General features: G+C 39.0%; 2 protein-coding genes and 1 long non-coding RNA gene across 5 annotated transcripts; 1 reads left to right on the forward strand and 2 right to left on the reverse strand.

Annotated features, from left to right (window-relative positions):
• Nucleotides 1–157: 157 nt before the first annotated feature.
• dipk1c (divergent protein kinase domain 1C) lies at nucleotides 158–10,497 on the reverse strand. 3 transcript variants are annotated; one of them, XM_088322677.1, is made up of 8 exons: nucleotides 9,634–10,497; nucleotides 2,829–3,032; nucleotides 2,705–2,758; nucleotides 2,491–2,645; nucleotides 2,145–2,421; nucleotides 1,898–2,062; nucleotides 1,750–1,824; nucleotides 158–808 (listed from the first exon to the last, which is right to left on the reverse strand). In XM_088322677.1, exons 1-8 carry the CDS (start codon nucleotides 9,841–9,843, stop codon nucleotides 668–670), a joined length of 1,281 nt encoding a protein of 426 aa, XP_088178803.1. In that variant the 5' UTR covers nucleotides 9,844–10,497; the 3' UTR covers nucleotides 158–667. The 3 variants fall into 3 exon arrangements, with proteins under 3 accessions (XP_088178803.1, XP_088178802.1, XP_088178804.1); XM_088322676.1 differs by having other exon boundaries at nucleotides 2,127–2,421; nucleotides 9,634–10,495; XM_088322678.1 differs by having other exon boundaries at nucleotides 2,127–2,421; nucleotides 2,829–3,027; nucleotides 9,634–10,494.
• Nucleotides 10,498–18,555: 8,058 nt separating this feature from the next.
• On the reverse strand, nucleotides 18,556–19,844 carry LOC148348219 (uncharacterized). Its single transcript, XR_015847683.1, has 2 exons — nucleotides 19,509–19,844; nucleotides 18,556–19,447 (listed from the first exon to the last, which is right to left on the reverse strand). It is a non-coding gene; the product is annotated as an uncharacterized LOC148348219 (long non-coding RNA).
• On the forward strand, nucleotides 19,449–24,446 carry cyb5a (cytochrome b5 type A (microsomal)). The gene is made up of 5 exons (XM_088322599.1): nucleotides 19,449–19,844; nucleotides 22,105–22,233; nucleotides 22,295–22,324; nucleotides 23,933–23,967; nucleotides 24,039–24,446. The coding sequence occupies exons 1-5, from the start codon at nucleotides 19,725–19,727 to the stop codon at nucleotides 24,124–24,126; spliced, it is 402 nt and encodes a 133-aa protein (XP_088178725.1). The 5' UTR covers nucleotides 19,449–19,724; the 3' UTR covers nucleotides 24,127–24,446.
• The last annotated feature ends 799 nt before the right edge of the window (nucleotides 24,447–25,245 follow it).

Below are 25,245 nucleotides of genomic sequence, written 5' to 3' on the forward strand. Positions count from 1 at the left end.
GCTTTATACGGCCATCAATTTGCGTTTTTTAATTTCATTTATTTAGAGTCTCTTAGTTTTTTGTTGTTGTATTTTTAAGTGATGTAACTTTGAAATAAAATACTGGAAAATCGTCAGGGTAGTTTACAAGGGATTCACAAAGTAAAATAAAATGTGGTATCATTTCAAGAGTTTTGGTTAACTCGTTTATTCAAGGGTTACAAATAAAAATGTGTGCTACAAACAGTCAAGTAAACACACAACCCCTTCAAAATGTACCCCAAAAATAAATTGTCCTGACGTCGTGTGGTTCCAGACACTATCCACAAGAGGTCACTGCACACTTCCTCTGTGAAGTTTCAGATTTACAACAGGCTCTTACTCATATATTATAAGAACAAGATCATTACCATTCGTATTTCTTATCAGAAGTGACACAAATCCCTTTTGAACTTTAAAAGCAATGAAGCAGAAGGTGCCTGAAGACTTCAAAGTGCTTGAAGGCTAAAGGTTGACTTCCTGGAATGTAACCCTATGATCACATGATATCATCGCCATGGATACCCTCGCCTGGGACCCTACTTACACCGATTTCAAAATATATTTGCAGTTTACAAAGTTGCATTATTGACACGTATTTGTTCTTTAGAAGTTCTTCTCCACATTTTTTTTTCACTTCGGTCGACTTTCATCCTTCGTTTGAAGTTTGTCCCTCGTGAAGAAGGCGAGTCAGGATATCAAGAAGCCGCCTGCGAATTTTCAGGCCTTGTCTGTGTTTGTCCACGCCGCCCAACTCAATGCATTCCTGCACTGCTTGCTGGAGCTCCACCTGCTCCAACACGGAAGATACCGTCAAGAAAACCCTACAGATTAATCAACACAGCCCAGAAAATCATGGGCTTCTCTCTACCCAGTTGGGAGGACATTGCTGATAGCGTTATTGTAGACTCCACTCACCCCTGTTTCTACCTCTTTGACCTGCTGCCCTTGGACAGACACTACGGTTCCCTTGAAGGGGCAGTGTTTATTATTTTGAGCCTCGTAATGGTTAAATAAACTTTAACTCATAACATTTTTTTTAAATTTAAATAATAAGCAAAAACACACAAACGATCACACAAAGGTAATTTTTAAAAAAAATACTTGTGAGCGGACAAATGGGATTTATATTACATATTATGAGCCTTACATAAAAGGAGGTGACATAATTGTCCTCGATTTTGCTGCAATGGAACAAAAAAAATACCTTGTGAAAAGCTGGGGGAAAATTAAAATACAAAATGTGACCTGCAGTCACTTAGAGTCTCTGTAGAATTTATTTTTCTTTGTGCTTATAGAACTCGTTTTTGGTTGCATTACACAGTACAGCAATATCTAGTGAACAAATAATACACACTGTCATTTAAAACAAGAACTAACAGGCTAAGAGACGTTTTTTTCCCCCTTGGGCCATCACTACCCTAAACAAGCACAACGTCTAAAAAAATAAAACAAAATAAAAAGTTGATTTGATTATTATTTCGATTTTTAAATCTCTTCATGGAGTCTTCTATTAACCGACAGACATGTTCTACAGAGAGTCGTCAAAATATAATAAGCTGCTCTGTCCCCAGTCTGGAGGGCATTGCCAGCTCTTACTACAACAGCATTACCTTTTCAGTCTTTGATTACATGTTTATCAAGGAATGCTATGTCTAATCCTGTAGTTGTCAATTACAATAAAGACATTCCTAATTATGACGGATAAATGAAGGGAAGCGGCCCACCGACCTGTAGGGGTAGCCCCGCCTTGGCACCTAGCAGCGTGGGGGAAAACCAGGGCCTGAAGATCTTCTCGCAAATCACCTAATGCACGGCAAAATCAAGAAGAGATTGAAGATCATCAAACTGAAGCTTCAACAAACGATGAGTGGTCAACCTGTAGGTTTGTGTTGGCGCGCTGTCGGCAGCACCGTCGCGTGCCGAGGTCACACGACGACACGCAATCGAAGAAGTTGCAGTCTTCGTCGGTGTTGCACTTCTGGTCCAGGATCATCTCCATCTTGGGCTGGAAGAATGCCATGTCCACATCAATGGCTACCACCTGAAGAAGAAAAAGAAGATAAATGAAAAAAAAAAAGGGTGGGGAAAATAACACTAATGCTAACAGTGAGATCCTTCCTGACGGCAAAGTTCTCAGGTTTGACGTCACACAGATGAACTTTGTGCCTGAAGTCGCAGTCGAAGTGGCGAACCATCTCCAGGAAGCTGAGCGCGATGCGGTGAACGTTCTGACGGGCCCTTTGGCGACCTGACCCGCTGATCCTCTGCACCCCTAGGTCCTCATCCAGGGAGAAGATATTCTGGTCCCACGCGTGGCCTGCTGACAGCGACTCCACAGCATAGAAGTGTCCACAAGAGCCGAGAACCTTCGACACATGCACGCTCAGGTCCTGCAGGACTCTAGGCAAGAAGAAAGACCGGAAAGGTGAAAAAGTGGTCACCGGTTGACTGAGATTCCAAGTTGAGAACCTGAGGAAGGTGTACTCGTCCTGCTGCAGAAGCGACCACATGGACATCATCTCAGCTCTTGAGTAGACCTTGTCGGAGGATTGCAGCTTGAGCATAAGACTCGCTCCTTCCTCCTTTTGGTTCTCCTCCTCGGCCAGGCCCAGCCAACGACGCACCTGAGCATATCATCAACTTCCTGGATCGGATCTGAAGGTTTGTGTTTTGGTCCTCCTACCTCCAGTGTGGCGGAGAGAAGAACATCTAGAGGAGACAAGTCCTCTGCTGCCCCCTGTTGCCAGGATACACCAAACCAATAAATTACTATTCTTGGATATATCTTTTTTTTTTCAAAGCCCTACCCGGTAATCGAGGACTCCGAGTGGTTTATATGAGGACAGGTTCTCCAGCTTGGATTTAAGGATGACCGGTCGTCCACTCCAACGGACTTCCATGACTTTCTTGCCACTGCGGTAGTAGAGGCAGCGCTTGTATTCCACCAGGCCACGAACGCAGAGGTCGGCGCACATGTCACCCGCTGCCGAGCCCTCTGAAAAGTCTCTGCACTGACCCGCAAAAAAAAATGGTTAAAAGACAAGCACATCTATTGTAACAGTATTAGCAATAGTAATAAAAATTTAAATGGTTAAAGGCTTATCTTTGATAAGATGATCATTTTATGTTTTTGGAAATCAGTGTTATGCTTGCAATAAGAAGCGCTCTTAATGCTAAAGTTGTTCTATTTGTGGTTTGCACACTGTTTGCATGATTGTTATTGGTCTCCACCCATGATCGTGCAGGGAGGCCAATAATGTTTGTTCTTTGACACCCACACCCAATAGCTTTGATCTACTTTTTCTAACTCAATCAAAGGAGATCCTTAATCAAAAGAAAGGGGTGGACCTAAACAGGACAGGAACAGGCTGGATATCTATACAGCTTGACAGTTTGCTGTAATACTTCCTGTGCTCCTTGCAAAATCCAAATCCACCCCTGATGTCTTTTATCCTTATTCTAAGTTGTTAAACTATGAATTTCACAATCATGAATTCATAAAATGGAATAGAATAGAATTGTCTTTATTTTTCTTGGTTACAACATAGTGTATATTGTTTACAACAAAATTAGACGTAGCAATTCAGGATAAACATCTAATAAAAACTTAAACGGCTCAGTTGTAGTAGCAAAAGCCCAACGTCCTCTAGATTTGGCAGAAAGCAGCCAATGATTTTCTGGGCTGTGTTGATGACTCTGTGTAAATCTTGTTTGTTAGTGAGTAAAAGGCAGATTAGATTTGGCACTTTAGGATAAACATATAATTAATACTTTTATTGCTCTGCTGTTGTAGCAAGAGCTGCCAATGTCCCCCATACTGGGCAGAGAGCAGCCCATGATTTTCTGGGCTGTGTTGATGCTTCCCTGTAAATCTAGTCCGTCCGTTAATAGACTACAGAGAACATTTAAGGATTGGATGTTTTCAGAGTTCTACCTATTGACTTGTACGCTGTAGTTGACAAGGTTCAAAAAGTAAAGGGGTTTTAAATTCTAAATAATAAGCGTGTTCATTTTTATGGAAAGGTTTAGAAATATGCAAGGTTTCGGCCAAAATTTAGGCTAGGGTGACAAGCCTGGTGGACCGCCAAGCCTATGAAACCCTGAGTAGAAATTTAAAGCTACAAAGCAGTCAAATACAGACCGAGAAGGTAAAACTGGGCCACAATTTGGCGTTGGGTTCTCCCCCAGCAATGGGCTAATGAGTTTTCCGTTTGAGTGGAAGCATCTGTGACAGGGAATTTGCTTTCTGGACCTTGATCTTCTCGAAATGTTTTTCTAGCTTCACAAACTAGAGGACGTGATGGACTACATTTCTATATAAGGTCCCACCGTCAGGCTGCAATGAAATCAAGCAATTTCCGCTTCGATGATCCATCAATGGAAAAATTTGGAAAGCCCCAGTAGGTAGAGAATAGACGGCTTGGTGCAGTTCCAGCATGTCTACGGCGACGACTGATGGATGCCGATCCCTTCTCAGTGGTCCCGGTGGGGTCGGCCCCAATCCATCAAGAGAAGGCATGAAGATGGGAGCCTTTAAAAGCGCAGCGTGCGCCATAAATAGTCTCGAATGTTGGAGAAGGTGCAAGGACACAGATGCAGCTACTGCTATTAAACCTTAAACAGACCTTTTGATGAATCAAAAGCAAAAAATTATTACTTACTTCTCCACCGATACGTCTGATGTTATTCTTAATATAGACACTAAGCAATCAGGATGGAAAATTGAATGATTGGGTAAATTTGTACTGCACAAACAGCTCAAATTTGCTTGTTTTTTTTCCAAACAACTCTGAAAGATGGCCTCAAGGCCCCCGCACCTGCACAAATGGGTCGGTTAAATGAGAGAATTGGGACATTTTGTTTAAAAAAAAAAAAAAAAAAAAGTTATGTCATTTGCAGAAAAAAAAATGAAATTGCAAATGTGTACAAATAAGAAAATAGATGTTTTTGTTTTATCCCCTACCCGACAATAGGTTATTTATTCTCCAAGAAATTCTCATTTGAAATAAAAACTCCCCAAATTATGATTTCTTTTAGACAAAAATGTTAATGTGAGAGAAAAAAAACTTATCGAAACCAAACCATAAAATATTATGTCTTTTGCTCACAACAAACCCGGATAAAATGTGTAAAACAAAATTGGTTGATTTATTCTAATAAGCCCAAAACTGATTGTTTATTAGAAAAACACCAACTTCCAAAAATGGCACATTTTCTTTTGTTTGTGTCATGAACCAGAGCAGAGTCTCGTATCCAATAGCGTTAGTTTCAGAATAGGTTTTATTTGCAAGAGTGGTTAGAGCTGGCTTGGAACGTCGGCGCTTGTTGGTCGTCAGCCTCTTCGGTCGGAATGGCAGCTCCGTGACCGATAGACGGAACGTGCAGCTTAGCGGGTAAGTCGTTGGCCGGGGTGGGAGAGTAGGTCGCAAAACGTGGAACGGAAACAGGTCAAAAACGGGAGGCAGGCATGAATCAGGCAAGAGAAGTCGTGGGTACCTTGTAGTCTGGAGAAAAACTCAGGGATACGAACAGTACACTCGAACGTCCATCTCTGGACGCAGGCCGCTTAAGTAGAGAACGTCAGCCAATCAGGAAGTGCGCTCCAGCGCGCCAAACGATTGCCCCAGGTGACTTCACTAAGGCACTCACGACAGTTTGTTCAAACAATAAAAAAACTAAATTTGGTAATTTACCGGTAGTTTTGATAACGCAAAAAGGTGTTATTTATGAGGAAAAAAAGGGTATTTCGTTAAAAAGCAAATAAACTTAAAAAAATCATGTAGTTTGTTCATAACAACTTAGGAGAATGCTGTGTAAGGAAAGCGAAATTGGTTCATTTCTTTTGATAACCCCAAAACTGTTTATGAGAAAAAAAAAACTAAAATCATATAGTTTGTTCATAACAACCTAAAGTATGTTGTATAGTTAATAAATAAAATAAATAAATAAATAAATAATAACAAAACATGTTTTCTTTTGATAACCCCAAAATTAGTTGTTTACGAGAAAACAAATTCCATAAAATTACACTTTCTCAAAAAAATACATAAATAAAAGAAATCATGTAGTTTGTCCATAACAACCTAAAAAAATGTTGTGTAAAAAATAAACTCGGTTAATTTCTTTTGATAACCCCAGCATTGGTCATTTAAGAGAACAAATTCCAAAATTCCAAATATTGGACATTTTCTTAAAACTAGATAATGTAGTTAGTTCATAATAACCTAAAACTAAATATGTACAAAAACAAAATCTGTTATTTTATTTAAATGAACCCAAAATTGGTTGTTTGAGAAAAAAAAATCACGTTCTTCAGAAAATAATTCAAAAATAATGTACTGTAGTTTGTTCACAACACCCTAGAAAAACTGTGTATATAGTATGTGCTGTAGTAAAAAGTCAAACGGCTCAAAATTGCTTGTATTTTTTAATCAAACAACTCATAAAATGTCGTCGTCTTGTATAACTTTTTTTAAACGGATAATTTCATACCCAAGCCCAAATGGTTAAGAATAGTGTCATTTTGTTTCAAACAACCCAAAATATTCATTGTCAATGGAAAAAAACACAGAAACTTGTATCAAATTGATATGGTAGCACATTGGTAAAAATGTCGCCCATTTCTGACATTTTTGACCTGATTACTTTTAGTATGAACTAAAGATCTTGTCTTAATTAGTTTACTCGGACAGTGTGTGATATTTAGTGCATTCCAGCGGTACAAAAAATGGCATTTAGTAAAAAAAAAGGACTGGAAGGTCGATGGTCATACCTAAGAACTACTACATTGGTACCCATTGCCTCCTTGCATGGCGCTCGGCATTAGGGGTTGGTTTGGGGGATTTGGTCACCTAATGACTCCCAACGACAGGAGTTGAGACACATCGGTTTGGTTGAGGGGCCTAGAACCCGCTCCTATGTCTCAATCTCCCGGAAAGAGTCAAAGAATGTGAGTGTGTTCTTGACTCTAGCCACCTCCCACTAGGGTGATAGGGCTCCGGTACATCCATCTGGATGATCCATCCATCCATCCATCCATCCATATAATACCAACAAAAAAAATGTGATTTGAATTCTAGTCAAAAATACATGAACTGTCATACACATTTTATTTTTTAGGGAAAAAAGTTGGGGAATTTGAATTCCTTTTACTCCATGGAATCACCACTTAAGTCGGCGCCATGTTTGTCCAGCATCCTGCCACCATGCTCTGCCGTGGATCACTGGCCCTCGCTTGCACCAGACAACACAGTGCCATCCACTGGTCAAATATTACATATTGAGGCTTTAAAACAACTCGAAAAATGTACCCCCAAAACCCTGTTGAAATAGGCCAAAATGTAGTAATTTAGTTTCAAACAACATAAAATATTGGGTCATTCTTTACAAAATAACACAAAAACTTCAAATTAATCTACTTACGGATATGTGAATATTCTAAAAAAATGTAGGTTACTTTTGACCTTATTATTTTCAATATATAGGGAAAAAACTCAATATGATGGGCAACCTGGAAAGTTCAAAGGCAGACAAAAAAAAGGAAGCAAGGATGAGTAGCGCTGAGTGAAGCCTTGTCTGTGTTGTTTTTGGACCTGGCCGTTAATCCTTTGTTTCTTTAAGATTTCCGACAGCGTGTAGGAAATTTCGTTGGCGGACTCTTCGTTTATCTTTCTATTTTAAATGTTTTTTTTATCCAACACTGCTTCATTAAAAATGAAATTGGAATAAAACAATCAAAAAACAATATAAATTCAACCATTTTCAATGATATAGAAAGTGCTACAGATATACAGACAAAAAACTGAAAGTACATTATGTTGATAAAGTAAAAAGAAAAATTAAAATTATGACGTTTACTTCAATACATGGGGTAGATTCTTAAGCAGATTAGAGTGGGCCAAATGAGTAATTAGTCAACCACTAATTGTGCAAGTTCTCCTACTTTAATATATTAGAGGGGCCTGTAATTGTCAATATGGGTAAACCTCAACCATGAGAGACAGAATAGGGAAAACAGAATATCACATTGTTTGATTTTTAAATAGTTTATTTCCAAATCATGGTTGAAAATAAGTATTAGGTCAATACCAAAGGTTAATCTCGGTACTTTGTTATATACCCTTTGTGGGCGATCACAGAGGCCAAAAGTTTTCTGTAACTCATCACAAGCTTTTCACACACGGTTGCTGGTATTTTGGCCCATTCCTCCATGCAGATTTCCTCTCGAGCAGTGATGTTTTGGGGCTGGTGTTGGGCAACATGGACTCTTAACTTCCTCCACAGGTTTTCTATGTGGTTGAGATCTGGAGACTGATCTGATTTGAGTCCCTGGCGGTGCATTGTGTTACTGATAGTAGCCTTTGTTACTGTGGTCCAAGCTCTCACTAAACTCATCCCACTCATCACTAGGTCCCCCTATATGGTTCTGGGATTTTTGCTCACCATTCTTGTTATGGCTTTCATGCCATTGGGTGAGATCTTGCATGGAGCCCCAAGGAGAGGGAGCTCATAAGCGGTCTGTTATGTCTTTCATTTTTTAATAATTGCTCCTACAGTTGATTTCTTTACACCAAGCAGATTTAGTCTTCCCAGCCTGGTGAAGTTCTAAAATGTTATCACTGGTGTCTTTCGACAGCTCTTTGGTCTTGGCCACAGTGGAGTCTGGAATATAAGTTACTGAAGTTGTGGACATGTGCCTTTTATTCTGATATTGAGTTAAAATTGTTAATCAAGGCAATGAGTGGAGCCTTGTTAGGCCTTGTTATAATATATGCTGTGGCTCTTTCCCAAAATAAAGTTAGACTTATTTGACAGCCAAAAATCTTGCTTGTTTGTAGGTGACCAAATACTTAATTTCCACTGTAATTTAAACAACAATTGCTTTAAAAAAATAAAACAATGTCATTTTCTAGGGTTTTTTTCACATTCTGTCTCCCATGATTGAGGTAAACCCGTGTTGACAATTACAGGGCTCTTTAAACTTTTCAAGTGGGACAACTTGCACAATTGATGCTTGACTAAATACTCTTTTGCCCCACTGCATTTATTAATTGCACATTTGAATTGTTCATCATATGTAAATATTTCACCCCCCAAAAAAATTGTTGAAAACATTTTGAAAAGTGTGCTTGCATTTTTTTTCTATTTTTTGTGGTTTAAAAAAAAACAAGATTTTTTTTTTCATCATTCTTTTTTGTATAAGTCAAAAATTATTGCTATCTCTGGAGAAAGTAATAGGAAATGTCAAGATGATAGGAGTGACCCGGATTTTTTATGAATGCTGCAAAAAAGCCCACGATATCTTCAATTTAAGAGTGTTTCTTTAACGGCTATAGGTCATTTTAAATACATTGTTCTCAATCTATTTATCACAGTGTCGTCAAGTTTATTATAAAGTACATTTTGTTATGTTTCTCAGGAATTGTGATATTTGTTAATGATTGTCTTCTGAAATTATTATTTTATTTGCTGTCCAGAATTGACATTCCCTATAAAAGACGTGGGAGCTAATTTCTTGGAATGTCAACATTTCACTTGTTACAGAGAATAACTGCTTTAGAATGGCATTTACCAATTAGTTAAAATCAAATTTGGACTCATCGGCGGACTCACCAGCCGACGCAGGATCTCCTTGCTGGCGGCGTCCGTGCAAACGTCAGACAGGAAGTTTGTGTGCAACAGGAAGAGGAGACCCCCAAGCAGCAGCCATGACACCGAACCGGCTAGCAAAAGCACTAGCGTCGCGCGCCTGCACCGAAACCGGGCCCTCAACATGATCACCATCCTTAGCAATCTCAGTATGAAGTCAGAAAAAAAGAGCATTTTTATCAATATTGAGGAGATGATGAACTATGTTTTGATAAGAGGAGGAGTTCCATTTTATCAACAGTTCTTTGACACTATCTGGTGACATCTAAACCATTGGGAAGAAGTTGGAGTTAGTTGAGGAACTCCTTGTAGTCTTTTGCTACTATTTAGTGGCATTTATGAGTATTTAAAGCTTTTTCTGTAATTCATATTTAGGCTTGGATTGTTCAGGGAATGTCTGACGTCCTCTCTGTGAACTGGTAACCTCCCTGAAGGCTTCTAAAAGGATACTGAGATCACCAATATTCCCAAAATGTTCTCCAAATCCTACTTGTCGTTATAAGGCAGAAAAAGTCAAGAAATTTGGAAGTATTCCGTCTCCAGCTTCCAGAGATGCGAAGTCATTTCCTCCTGGTGGGGATTGTCTCTTTCTGGCTTGTGATCCTTCATGAGAAATGTGCAGCAGCAGCTTCCTGTCCAATATTCCCGGAGAACATTTGATGAATACCGCCCATTGCTTCTGCACCCCCCACCCCTTTTTTGTTCTCAACCAAAACAATGTTTCAGCGAGTCTGAAGATGCTCCCACAGGTTGGCCATTACTTTTCGCCCTCAGTGCGGACTGTCAGGCGCCAGTGGAATGCTGTGGGCCAACTTTCCTGTACGCCTGCTCCGACACGCCTCATCCTGCCTTCCTGCCTGCTTCCACTTTGTTTATCTTCTTGGTTGCTCTGCAAAGCCCCCACCCACAAGTATTTAAACGTCGGTGGTCTTAAGGAAGACAAAAATCTCCCATGATGCTACTGTACCTCCCCCATTTTCACTCACCCCTGCTATAGATTTTCCTAGGTTTCGGAATCCCCTTGCCAGATTCTAAACCCCACTCTCTTTGTTTTTGAAAAAAAAAGCCAATTTTTTGGGGACTTCTGCAATTGAACTCCGAGTTATCTTTCCCTCCTCTGACACACCTAAAGAAAATTGTCACATTAGAGAGTATCATGGCATATAGCATCATAGTATGGTATGCTGGGAGCACAGCTGCCGATGGGAGAATCTTACAGTCATCACCATAGCCCAGAAAATAATGAGATACTCTCAAACCATTCTGGAGGACACTTCCAAAACTATTGATCTTGTGGACTTGCAACTAAGGCCCTACTTTGTAAATATTCTACATTTTTTGGTATCATTTCTTTTATATATAGACAGAATCTTGGCACTAATGAAGCCCTATAGTTGGAGACTGGACTTGAGATCCCACAATAAGTTGGAAAACAAATTGTAAATCTTTTTTGTGTCATCTCTCCCTATTTTGAGCCAACAAAAACAAGAAGGAAAGAATGTGTGTTGGCGTGTTTGGCTCACTAGTGGCCATCCGCAATCAGGACAAGGAACTTGATCTCGATCTGTGTTGTTAAGTATCTGGACGGCAGTAAAAAAAGAAAAGAAAAAAAGACATAGACATTTTAAGTAAATCATGAAGGAATGTAGACAAGGTGGTGCTCCAAAAATAAGCCATGGTCATGAAGAAGCAGGCTCTGAGTTTTCTTTTCTAATTGGGTTTTAAGACTGTTGGTCAAAAAAAGGCTGGAGAAATGAGCAATTCCTTAGAGGATTTTCTTTACCCAATGTTCCAGGCTCAGATTAGCTACTTGAACAATGACAGTGAACAATGAACATTGTACAAATTCACAAGAGCGACGAGGCAAAATGGCTTGCTAGCATTCTTATACCAAAAGGCCGGTCCATAAACTTAAACAATACATAAACCCTTTAAAATGGTGGACATTTCCACTGCACAACACACATTTTGTTTAAACTGGTTGTCCATCAATTATCTGCACGGCTTATCCTCAGTAGGGTCGCGGGGGTGCTGGAGTCCATCTTAGCTATCTTCGGGCAGTGGGCAGGTAATACCCTGAACTGGTCGCCAGCCAGTTGCATAAACTGGTTATAACAAGTTTTATATGATATTGTTAAAGGCCACTTTTGGCTAAGACATAAAACACAACTGAAATAATGACTCAATAAATGAAGAAGTTAAGTTATTTAAACTCAATGAAGAATTAATGAATGACTGAAATGATCAACTTAATCAAATCAAGAAATCATAGGATTGTGACTATATATAGGCAGTGACACAATTCAATAATACAACAGTCATTCGATAAGAACCAAAGTTCCTTTAATGTAAAGGTCGACCGATAATCGGCACAGATATTTGAGAATTTGACAGATATCGTATCGTTATTTTTATCTATTCGATGGGCCGATTAAATATATGCAAAACTGGGTAATTTAGGCTCAGATGCAGCTAAGCCTCTCTCGCCCTCTCTTCCCCTGCCATCACAGAAACTACCCACCCTTTCTGATTGGATACGCAACGAGGGGCAGAGCCACTGAAACAGGAGGAAGAACGTTAGAGCAGAGTAAACAGCGGCAGCTCTGCTAACTCCTGAGTCCCGACATTTTTACATCAAGAGTACTGATGATATGAAGATTTTTAAAAGTCTGCGGCAGAAAAGCATCTATGTCAGGGGTCGGGAACCTATGGCTCGCGAGCCATATATGGCTCTTTCTATGAGTATCTGTGGCTCAGAGACAAATTTGATTGCATGCAAAAATTTCTCCATCTTGTTCAAAACTTGAGTATTCTATCTTATTCAGGCACACGCAAAGCCAAACCAAAGCTAAATAACATGATATTACTTCGCAGTATATATAGGGCACGTTTTTCACTACAATTTACAGTCAAGGTGTCACACAAAGAAAGGGGGAAAAAAACTCGTTTTGGCTGTACAACGCTAAAGAATCCTTTATATAAAAGTTCACTATATAATCTGTGTTCAGTGTTCAGATACCTTATGATGAATCCACAGAACTGTAAATACGCCAAAACACCGGAAGAGAACTTAGTCATTTGATTGGGTGAGTGGGAGAGATGGGTGGAGCTATGCAAAAAGTGCAAGCACTCCCTCCCATCTCTCGCCCTACGCCGTCTGCGCCAAAAGTGAGCTCATCAGGCTCCCTATTTGCAGAATGTTGTGACGTTTTTACACAATAACTGCTTGCATCTGGTTTTGAAACCAATATGTATGAAAAAAAGGGTCAAAAGGAGTTTAACCGATCTTGAGTAATTGCAAGAAAGAGACAAGTTTAAAGTGGTATGTTTGTTGATTTTGGGACAGGGGCTCTGGCATTATTCTCTTTTCATAATTTTTATCAAATCATCAAAAATAAATGTGCTGAAGACTAAGCTTTTGTCTGGGGCGCGGGTTTAGCAATTTAGTAAATTTGTCTCATAATATATGCTGTGGCTCTTTCCCAAAATAAAATTAATATTTTTTGCTTTTATGGCTCTTTGAGTCAAAAAGGTTCCCGACCCCTGATCTATGTAATTAATAGCATAAAACGTGTAGTTAACTTGTTTTAGGGAAGCACGTTCAGTTGGAGAATGATATATTAGTTGGTCGATCAAGCTTGTGATTGAGAGAGAACATAAAAAGCACGCTAAAGTGGAAGGCTGGGTGATTAGCTGTTACGATAACTAGATTCTCATTCTGGCTCTAAAACCGGAGTGCTTACACACTTCAATTTGCGAGCTCTGTTGAAATTTTGATCCACTTTTGTTTTGTTTTATGTTTGTTGTATTTGATTTTAATTTGTTTATTGTAAAAAAACCATCAGGTAGCTATTTACGTTTTTATGTGTCTTAATACAGGTTGCTGTTAAACCTAATTTTATTTCATGCACTGTTAGTTCTTGGTTTCGGTGAAAGATTATTCACGTTAGTTTTGTTGAATTTGTAATTTATTTAATGTAAAAGGTTTCAGAAAGATATTAAAGTTTTATTTGAATTTATGAAAAATGTTTTTTGTTTCTTATTCCATTATTAAAAATTCCTTACAACAATTTTTCAGCTTTTACAACAAATATTGGCTCCAATTATCAGTTTTTGGCCTCCACTTAATACTAATAATTGGTATCTGCCCAGAAAAACACATAACAGTCTATCCTTACTTTAATGACATAACATTTTTATGGTGCCATGAAAAGGTAAAAAAATATGTTTAAAAACTCCTCAAATGAACAATACTACATAACAATAGAATGGAATGAATGAATCTGTATTGTCATACATAACAACGAAGTGTACAATGTTTACAACTAGATTAACCCTCGTGCCATGCATTTGTTTTTGTTACACAAAGCTACCAGTGTACATTATGAGGACGTGAATTTGAAGTGTAATACATCAGCCATTTATCAATATTTTTTATTTCCAATCCCTCAAAATTTTCAGTAGCCTCAGACCTATCCATACACATATAGTTTTTAATTTATGTTTTTCTCACCCCACCCCTTAGGATAGTACATATCCTAAAAGTGACTGTCATATAAACGGAACTGTATGTACATCTACATATACATATACATGAAATTTATAGGTGAATATTTTATATGACACAATTACAGCTTTGTATTAGTCAAAAAATTGTGACATTTTTTTCAATATATGCCTTCTTTTACAATAGCAGTTTCCCTAAAAACATCACACTGTCATGATTTGGCAATTGCCCTCACCTGCGCTCACTCATTCAACACCAGCTGCCACTCGTTCCCTAATTATTTCTGCTCTTATTTAAACACGTCATTCTCACATGGGTCATAGGGGCACCATTTCCTGAGGTGTGTCTTGGGCAAGTACAGCCTTGTGGCATGCACACCGGTAATTAAATCTACATAATATTTTTTGTGAGTGAGTAATGATTATTATTATACACTATAAAATAAACATTAATCTACAATAAAATAATATTATCTTAAGAGAGAGTAGTTTCCTCTAGCTTCTCTGCTCTAGAGCTGGCTCAGATTTCTTACAATGAAAGATTTTTTATTTTATTTAATCGACTATAAGGGATTTAATATAATACAAATTACATTTTGCTGAATGCAGTGGGGATTTTCCCAGGGAATGCTTAGGGTCAGTGTGGCCTGGACAAGAATTATGTTTGGTAAAAACGAAAACGAGGACAAGGAGTGACGCAGAAAAAGGAGACCAGGTTTCTAATAAGCTTTCTTGTTGTGAGTCCTCTAGACGTGGCGGCGTCTTCGGGCGAGGAGGAGGTGACTTTGCCACCTGGCCCGCCCCAGGGGAGGAGTCAGCACGCCCCATGGGATGGGGCCGACGCCCCGACGTGTCAAAAGGACGTAACACGGAAGACGGAGAGAGACAAGACAGACAGACAGGAGCAGAGACGAAAAGATGGGGGGCTCGACAACACTAATTAGACTAATTCGACAATAATTTGGCTAAATTTGATGGAATTCACTTAATAATACTTTAAGAAAATAAATCTGCCCCCGAGTGAAAAAGCCTCACTCTTGTCAATATTTTTCCCTAATATCAAGAAAAATGCACGCATTGTTGGGATAATAAAGTTTGTGTTTGGTTAATGGAGTCAGATAACTAATTCGAACAATTCGGTAAACGCTTATTTTGTAATATAGTTTTTCCCCTAACACAATGATGTCACGAATAACAAATTAACCCCACTGGAAATAAAGTTTCTGAGAAGTCGAAGTGTTAAGGGACAATTATAGAGGACTATAAAAGTCATGTGTTTGGATTGTGGTCTTTAATTTAGATTATTTTTCCTCTCTATGTTTTTACATCACAAGCTTTTGCACATTTCACATGTTTTTTTTAGATGTATGTTCGTTCAACTTTATATTTGATTATAAATCAGATGCAGTGTCTGAAACTCATGACAAAAAGTTACAGGACACCAGGGCAGACAACTCTGAAAAATTGCCTGCCCAGCCATAAAGTTGCCTGCCTCAACTTGAAAAACAATAAGTCAACTAACCGCAAAAAAAATAAAAAAAAAATAAATAAAACATTGCTGCAAAACGAGGATTGATAATCAGAATATATAACAGAACAATACTTTAAACTTCAATTTGTTATAAATCTACTAATAACATTCATTGCATGTATATGACATCGCTGTCTTCCATCTGCCATCAGTATGTATCTGTATTTACTCATCTTCATTCATGCAATGTTTGCGTTGCGTCGTCTGCTACAAGCCACGTGAACTCCTCTTTCCACGATGCTTTTAATGTACGCTTACGTTTTGTAGCGTCATAAAATATTGTTAGCTTCTTTTGAATATTTCTTCTGGGGCTGAAGTTTTGGCTTGATTTCTAACCTCTTCTCCATTTTTCTTGTGTTCTCTGTGCGTCTACTTTCGAAAATGATATGCAAATGCACGACCTTATAACGCTCGGGAGAGCCTGGAAGCACAAAGTAATTCGATGCATGTTTCTGATTGGCTGCCGAGTATGTAAATTGCCAAACAAACCGAAATTTCTAAACCAAACGAAGATTTTGAAATCGTAATAAAGCAAACGTTTGATTTGGAAAAAAAAAAAAACGAGAGATTTTTTTGGGGGAAAAAGTTGTCGGCCACCCGGGCAGAGACGTTTTGTAAGTTGTACGCCCGACGTAAAAGATGCACGACCCGGTCGTCCGGGCAGACGTTATTTCAGACACTGTCAGATGTGTTACCTTGTTCTGGGTACCTCTGTACTTTTGCATAATTATCTTAGTATTTGTTTGATCCTTTTTAAAGTAATTTGATTTAAAATTGTCTGTTTTTGTAATTTGTTGTTGCAGTTTATCTAAAAAATTGTTTATGTTACCTTGTTTCAGGTACCTCTGTAAATTTATATATTTATTCAAATATTTGTTTAAGTTAAAATTCATTAGATTCGTAAATTTGTTATTGTAGTTAATTTACGACATGAAAAAAAACAAATCAGATTGTGTTTGCAGTAAATAATTGTATTGTTTTGTTACTTTTAGATGGCATAGAGGACTTACAGTATCCCAGTTTGTACTATACCACTTTGAATATTTGGTATAAATAACCCCAGGCTTTTCCTGTAGTTTAATTTTGTACTATTTAAGGTTATAAACCATGGGTAAAACATGCGTGGCTTTTTTTTTTAAATATAGTTCTATTTATTAATCCCAATGTGGCCAGAAGGGCAGGTTGCTAGCTTTGCCAAAAATTGATATGAAAGATTGTTTTCAGCAAAATAACAAATCTGATGTTTGCTTCTGCGGCCTGTTGCCGGACCTTAGTGCTGCCTTTGACACTGTAGTCCATAATATCTTACTAGAACAGTTGTAAAAATGGATTGCTCTCTCAGGAACCATCCTCTTATGGTTCATATCCTACATCTCAGATAGGACGCACTGTGTTAAATATGGGGAAATTACATCTGAGCCCTTTAGTGTTACCTGTGGTGTTCCGCAAGGTTCAGTACTTGCCCCCCTTTCTTTTCAGCATTTACATGCTTCTATTAGGTGATATTATTCGCAAGTATAATATCAGTTTCCATTGCTACGCAGATGACACTCAACTATATCTTCCGATGGAGGAATCTGCCACAATAAACTGTGGAAATTTGGAGACCTGCCTCACTGAGATAAAAGAATGGATGTTGTCACTCAACTTCTTGTGCCTTAACTCTGAAAAGACCGAAATGTTAGTTATTGGTCCATCTAAATGCCGTGACTTGTTCTCAAAAACTGCACTGAACAACACTGACAAATGTAATATCACCCAGAGTGACTCAATCAAAAATTTAGGCTTCATATTTGACCCCAATCTGTCCTTTCAAACACACGTTAAGAATATTACTAGAACAGCTTTTTTCCATCTTCGCAACATTGCTAAAATTAGCCCTATGCTGTCTCAGTCGGATGCGGAGATAATTCATGCGTTTGTTACCTCCCGTCTTGATTACTGTAATGGGCTACTCTCCGGTTTACAGAAGTCCAAAATCAAGAGCCTTCAGCTGGTACAAAATGCTGCAGCGGGGCTTTTAACGAAGACAAGAAAGTTGAATCACCTTACACCGAATTTAGCTAACCTGCATTGGCTGTCACGGGGATTACCAGAACAGAGCAGGAGACCCCAGAGCGTTCGTACAATTCTTTATTTGGGGAAGCGTAAGGGTTAGCGGGAGACGTGATCAATCGTAGCGTGGGACGAAGGCAGGTCGAGTTTACCAGGACTGAAGAGAAGATCGTAGCGTGGGACGAAAGCAGGTCGGATCGAAGGCAGACAGGCAGAATCAAGTAAACAACAAGGCAGGTAATCGGGAGTGTTTTACGAATACAGGAGTAATCCTCAGACACCCATGTCTCGGTGTAGAATGCTTAAATAGCGAACATAACCCAATCAGAAGGCGCATTCCAGCGCGCCAGATGATTACCCCAGGTGGCTCCACTTAGGTAATCATGACATTAGCTCCCTGTTAGCTTAAGATGTGATTTTAAGGTTCTGTTGGTAGTATACAAAATCATGCATGGACTTGCTCCCTCATATCTTTCAGATTTAGTTTCGCCCTATGTTCCGGTCCAGAGCCTTCACTCTGAAAATGCTGGTCTACTAGTGAGCCAAGAAGAGATCTGCAGGTCCGAGAGCGTTCTCCATTCGGGCTCCGGTGCTGTGGAATGCTCTTCCCCCTGAGATTCAATCTGCAACCTCAGTGGAACTCTTTAAATCTGATCTTAAAACACACTTCTATTCATAAGCATATGAATAACCTATATTTTATGTTGACAATAGCTGTGTATTATTTGCTATTGCAAAATCCATTGCACCCTGGTCATCCTGGAAGGGGGATTATAGATAGATAGATAGATAGATAGATAGATAGATACTTTATTCATCCCCGAAGGGAAATTCACTTTTCCAGCAGCATCCCTAGGCTGAGAACAATCGAAAATAACTGAGAACAATCGAAAATAACACGGGAGCTGCTGGAGTGGCTGCCATTCGTGACGGCGCCGGAGAAACGATTCAATTTGAATCATGTACAAACAAACAAACAATTGAATCATGTACAAGAAACGATTCAATCTGAATCATGTACAAACAAACAAACAATTGAATCATGTACAACAAACAAACAAAATATTTGCCCTCATGTAGGTTTTAAATCAGGGGATGGTGTAATAATAGTCTGTGGTTTGCAATAATCTGTGATCTGTGCAGCCCTTTGAGACTCTTTGTGATTAAGGACTATACAAATAAACATTACTAGACTTATTCACTGTGCATTACAATCTGACTACAACAGAAACATCTCACATCTGGAATTTTAAGTGTATTCGTAATGACAGAGGAGAACATGGAATGCGTTAAAAGAGGTATCCAAATGATCAAGTAATAGGGAGCCCCCAAATTTGATTTTGCTTAGTACCCCATTTAGGCTTGGGCCAGCCCTGAAAAAGCTATATGAAAAAAAACTATCGTTATTAAGATTAAAAAGACAAAAAACAACTTTAATGAGTGACGGATCAGTTCTCCCTTCTCATTCTTAATCAGCACTTGATGTAAATGCTCTTAATAATGTTCAAAGTGAAGGATTAAACAAAAAAAAGAAAAAGTTCTGGACTTTTAAAGTCGTCTCTGCAGACGAACCTTCACCTCGTCCAGCGCCAAGCACAAAATGATTGGCAGAGCAATCGTCCAATCACAAAGCTGATGGCGTAATTTCACCCGTAAGGAATACAGGAAGTCCAGCAAGGGGCGGTGCTGAAACAGAAGAGTAAAGTTTAGAAGGGTTGTGAAGTTACCTAAGGAGATAAGGACTCACCGAATGTTGTTTTTCAAAATTAAACCATCTTCTTTGCGTTTGGGGGAATTTTAATTTGTTTTGAAAGCGTATGGGAAATGCATAGTGGGTTGAGTTTGAGTGTTGAGGTAAATCGTTTGTGAGTAGAAAGTTAGGTTCAATGTCGCCGTTTGGGAGCAGTTAAACATCCACAAAGTCAAAGTTTTGGACTTACTTTAGACTTTAAAAAGAAGAAAAATGACGAAAGAAGAGTTAAAATATTTTACGCTCGACGACATCGCGAAACACAACTCTGTAAAGTCATCTTGGATCGTCATACATCATAAGGTTTATGACGTCACCGGATTTCTCGAAGAGGTGAGCGGACACCAACAGAATTATTGTTCGCGCAACACAAACGCAACTTTGATCGACGACAAAAAACACAACTCTATGACTACAAAAACACAAAGAGATCAGCACAATGCTCACAACGATTACAAAAACCAAACTCGCAGAATCCCGAAAAATCAAATTAAAACAAACCATGCAAACAACCCGAAGAAGCGTATATTCATATTTCTTTCCTCTTATATTTTACAAAATGTCACATTATGCAAAACAAGTTTTGCACTATGGTTCCGATGCAATAATGCTTCTCATTGCACTATTATAACTTAGTCCAGTATCTGAGCACTACGTTGCAATCATTTTGCCCATTTATCCTGAGTCTTTTATCCTATGCTCTTCTAAGTCTTCTTTGCATGATTTACCCTGAAGTGCTATGTCTAATCTCGTTGCATACAATGCTTTATAACGTTGATATAAAAGACAATATTGGACTATTTGCTGATACACTTAAAACTACCAGGTCATTCTATGTATTCCTTTTTAACTGTTTTCCCCTTTAAAGTATTTTATGACATATTTATCCTGGAGTGCCATGTCTAATGTTGTTACAAACAAAATTTACTACATTGTTATTGACGACAAATCTAATCATCGAATTCAGCAAAACGGCATTAGGGCTATCTTGATGGGACAGATTTTAATATGTAGTGCCTTCTAGTGGTGCAAAACAAATTTGATTCAGCAAAAAAAAAAAATGGAATATCAGGAAAAAATACTTGATCTATTTTACCAATGTTACTTTTTATAAACATTCATGGGTGGAGAAATGTGTTTCACTTTTACGTAGCGGAGTCCATACCTGAGGTTGCAGCCATGTTTGTCTGATGTCTTGCTGCTTGCTGCGGAACCGGTTTTTGTTTGCATTATCCAACAATGTTATCTAGTGGTCTTATATTCCGGGTTCATGCTTGAAATCTTTGAAACTGCTTGAATGTTAATGTTGTGTTTTCATGGTTTGAAAAGTGCTTGTAAATGCTTGAAATTGTTGTAGTGTTTCTTAGGAATGGTGTTGGGGCTAGGGTTAGGAGCTAGGGTTTGGGCTTTGAATAAAAGTCTTAAATATATTTTATTGGTCCAAAATAGGGTTAAGGTTGAGTTTAGAAACTGAGGTTTAGGCCCTTTTTTGGGCAGAAAATTGAATTAGGGGAAGTGAAATAGGGTTTGGGTTAGGGATACAACTAGAGGTAGGTGTAGGGTTAGCGTTTGGAACTAGAGTTTGAGCTCTATATTACGGTTGTAAACTAAATGTAGGGTTCCACGATAGGTTTAGAGCGATGTTTACAGTTTGAAACGGTACAGCATAGGATTTGGGTGAGCAGTTGGAGTTTGGTCTGCAAGTTAGGGTTTCAAAATGATTTTAGGGTAAACGGTCTGCATTTATATAGCGCTTTTCAAGTCACTGAAGACATCTCAAAGCGCTTTACAATGTGTTTCACACTTACCCATTCACACAGACACTCACACACCGATAGCAGCACAAGTCGGAACCACAGAAACAAAACAAGGGTTCCAAAATAAGGTTGAGGCTAGAGTTAGTGCTTGAAACTACGGCTTGGGCTCCCGTTTCCTTGATCGACGCTGGATTTCTTCTTTTAATGGTACTGTAGACGTTATAAAATTGGCAACGAATGTCCTTAACAGTGCTTGAATTTGGCAGTGAAAATGGCGTACGACCAGGGTTGGGTAGGGTTACTTTAACTTGATTACTTTCAAGTACTTTTGGAATACTCCAATACCAAATATGCTAATAAAAGACAAAAGAAACTAAATATGAATACAATTATGACTCACAACACGTGGTAAGCTTTCTCTCCTGGCTTTGATCTCTTTGATCTCCGGCTAAACTAACATAAAATGCGACAGAAACAAAATGAAAATAAATCCAAACAGCTTGCCAACATCATTTTTGCCGTTCCATGTATTCTGTTACTCCCCAAGCCTGCGCAAAATTTAGTAATTTTATTCATATTTAGTTTCTTTTGGCTTTTATTAGCATATTTGGTATTGGAGTAATCCAAAAGTAATTGAAAGTAATCAAGTTAAAGTAACCCTACCCAACCCTGCGTACGACCTCTCTATATATTTAATGTTTATTTACAGCACTTTGGTCAACCCAGGTCATGGCAGCGAGGGTCATCCATTTTGGCGTTTGTGTTTTGATAAGCGTTATCGTAGAAGTTTTTTCTCTTTTACGAGGCGTTCAAGGTCCACTTGTGTGTGTCGGCAGCACCCGGGAGGCGAGGAGGTCCTTCGGGAGCACGCCGGCGGCGACGCAACCGAGAGCTTCGAGGACATTGGACATTCCAGTGATGCTCGCGCTATGGCCGAGCAGATGCTCGTCGGAGAATTGCACCCGGTAACATAACGTCTCGGACTGAAAATGTGCACACTCGTGACTTGACTTTTTGTGTTTGCAGGACGACAGAGAGAAATTGGCTAAGCCTTCAGTAAGTTTACCGAATTGACAGTGTTATCTGCTGCTATCTGGTGGCGTTTTTAAAGAACTACTACAGTACTGTTTGTAGGTTAGTTGGATCCCTTATGGAGCACCATTTCCTGTGGTGTGTCTTGGGCAAGTACAGCCTGGTGGCGCCCATCCCTCCCCAGGCCAACACTCTGTCTTGAACTGGGGACCTTTCACATGTTAGGCAAATGTGCTAACCACTACACCACAGAAACATTCAGTAGAACTTGACAATTATTCATTAGGGATTGCATACAGTGCCACTTCCCAAATGTTTATTCCATTTTTAGGGTAAAAAAATAATATTATCAAAATATACCTGGCCCTATGTGAAAAAGGAATTGCCTCCTGGTCCTAATAGCGAGTTGGGCCACCTTTGGCAGCGATGACATAGATCAAATGTTTGCGTGAATTGGTACTCTTTCACAACGCTGTGGCCCACTCTTTACAAATGTAAATTGTTATGAATCTGCCATGTTGAAGGGTTTTCTAGCATGAAATGCCTATATAAGGTCACACCACAGCGTCGCAACTGAATTTAAATCTGGACTTTGACTTGGCCATTCCACAACCTCCAGTGATGTCATGAATACTGACCTTAACCGAGGCCAGAGAGATCTGCAGTTCCTTGGACGTTTTCTGAGGTTCTTTTGGAAACTCCTGGATGAGTTGTCGTTGCACTTTTGGAGTCATATTAGTTGGTCCACCACTCCTAGGAAGGTTTGCCACTGTTGACAGGTTTATCCCTTTTGTGCGTAATGGCTCTGACAATGGTTTGCTGGAGCCCTACAGCCTTGGAAATGGCGTTGTGACCACTTAATGGCTCAAATGAAAAAAAAGAAGGTTCTGGAATGGCGAAGTCAAATTGCTTGATTTAAATGTATTTGAGATACTGTGGTTGAACTTAAGTGGGTCATTCACGCTATAAAACTCTCCAATAAGGCAGATTTGTACTATTTTGCAAAGAAGAGTGGGCCAAAATTCATTCACAGCATTGTGAAGGACTCATTACCAGGTAACACAAACGTTTGATTGCTGCTATTTCTGCCAAAGGTGGCCCCACTCGCTATTAGGTTCTGAGTTGGAGAAGAGAAATTACCAAGACCTGCGACTCTCAAGGACTGGGTTGGCCAGCAATGACATAAAATTTGGTTTTGATTTTTTTGCCTCAATAAATGGAATCAACATCTGAAAACTGCAATTTGTATTTCTTTGGGTTGTGAGATAATACAATTTATTCGATGACCTGAAAGCCTTGTGAGTGATAAATATGCAAAAACACAGAAATCAGGAAAGGGGTAAATACTTTTTTTATGGAACTGCAGGCAATCCCTAATGGATAATTGTCAAGTACTGAAATGTACAGAACGTAGTGACATAGTACCCAAAAGATTGAGGATTTGTAAGTTTAAACAGATTGCTGCTATCTGGTGGAAACAAGCCGAATTGATTCTGTTTGCCGGCCTGATGCATCTCATGTGCCATATGTTTGACAACGATGGACTACACTATATCAGTGTTTTCTGCTGCCATCTAGCGGTATTTCTAGGCAACCACTTAGTTTGCAATACAGTACTGTTTTGTTTTCCAGGAAAGTCTGGTGACAGCATTGACAGAGGAGCAAAGGTTTGTACACAAAAACGTACAACGAAAACATCAAAAAATGTTTGTACTATACTGGATATTTTTGTTGTCAGCTGGTTGCCCAATTGGTTGATCCCGGTGACGGCGGCCGCCGTTGTCACACTCATGTATCGCATGTACACATCAGAGAGTGAATTGTGACACACAGGAGGCGTGGCTTATTTCCTGACGGACCAAAATGGCCGCTGCCATTTGAAGTTGAAATCACAACAGAATAAATCGTTTAGGCGCACTCATCACTTTAGCCGGTTGTAATGATTTTTCGTTTGAATGTTTTTTTTAGGTTTGTATTTTGAGTTTGACAAAAAAGAAAATTTTAGATGAATAGAAAGCTAGCTTGACCTGATACATTTCAAGGCAACTCATTTATTTTTTGTTTTCCTCTTTCAATAGTTACCCAAAATGAAACTATTTTTACATGTCATATTCATTTTTCAAAATAAAGACATTTTTTCATATTGCCTGTTTTTGTTGCAGTTTTCTTTAGCAAGTCTTGCTGTCGTGATATCGGACCCAAATGCAATACACATGCAGACGTAAAACAAGGGATATGATGAAACCCCAACAGGGGTGCCTTTATTTAACAACACAAATTTTACGAGAGAAAAGGGAGTGTGGGGATAGAACTGCTAAGGAGGGAAACTTGAGGGAGTGTCTTGGAGTAGCAAAAATCTTGAAAGGGAGATTTGGGAGTGGAAGATCTTGGGACAAGGCGGGAACGGAAGAAGACGGTCTGGGAGGAGAAACTTAACATTTTGAAAAGGAGACTATGGAGTACCTTAAAAAAGATGGCTAGAATGGAAGATCTTGGAGTGGATAATCCTGGAACGAGGAGGGAACTAAAGAAGCTTGGTCGTCTAGGCCAGCTAATATCTTCAGGAATCAAAACAAATTAGTAACATGATGTGGGAGCCAGGAGTATAAATGGTGGCTAATTGTCGGATTGGAATCACCTTGGGTGAGTAATAGTGTGCGGGGCTGGGGAATTGTGTAATGCTTTCTTTCATCTCCTTGAGAAGAATAGGGTATTGCGGGCACCAAACTATGATACTTGCTAATCCTGCTTTAATTTTCTTTCAAGCTTTACTGAACAAAATGCATAAACACACATAAACTTCACTGCAATGTTTCATCAACATTGTAACCAAACTGTACAAAGAATCAAAATTACAAGAAAATATAATCAAACAAACATGTCAGGGGGGGAAACAGATACGTTACATAAAAAAAAACCTCACAGTTGTTATTGGCCCTTCTGGT

Source organism: Urocampus carinirostris, chromosome 18 (genome assembly GCF_059441175.1).
Source record: "Urocampus carinirostris isolate Australia breed hairy pipefish chromosome 18, RoL_Ucar_1.0, whole genome shotgun sequence".
Lineage (NCBI taxonomy): Eukaryota > Metazoa > Chordata > Actinopteri > Syngnathiformes > Syngnathidae > Urocampus > Urocampus carinirostris.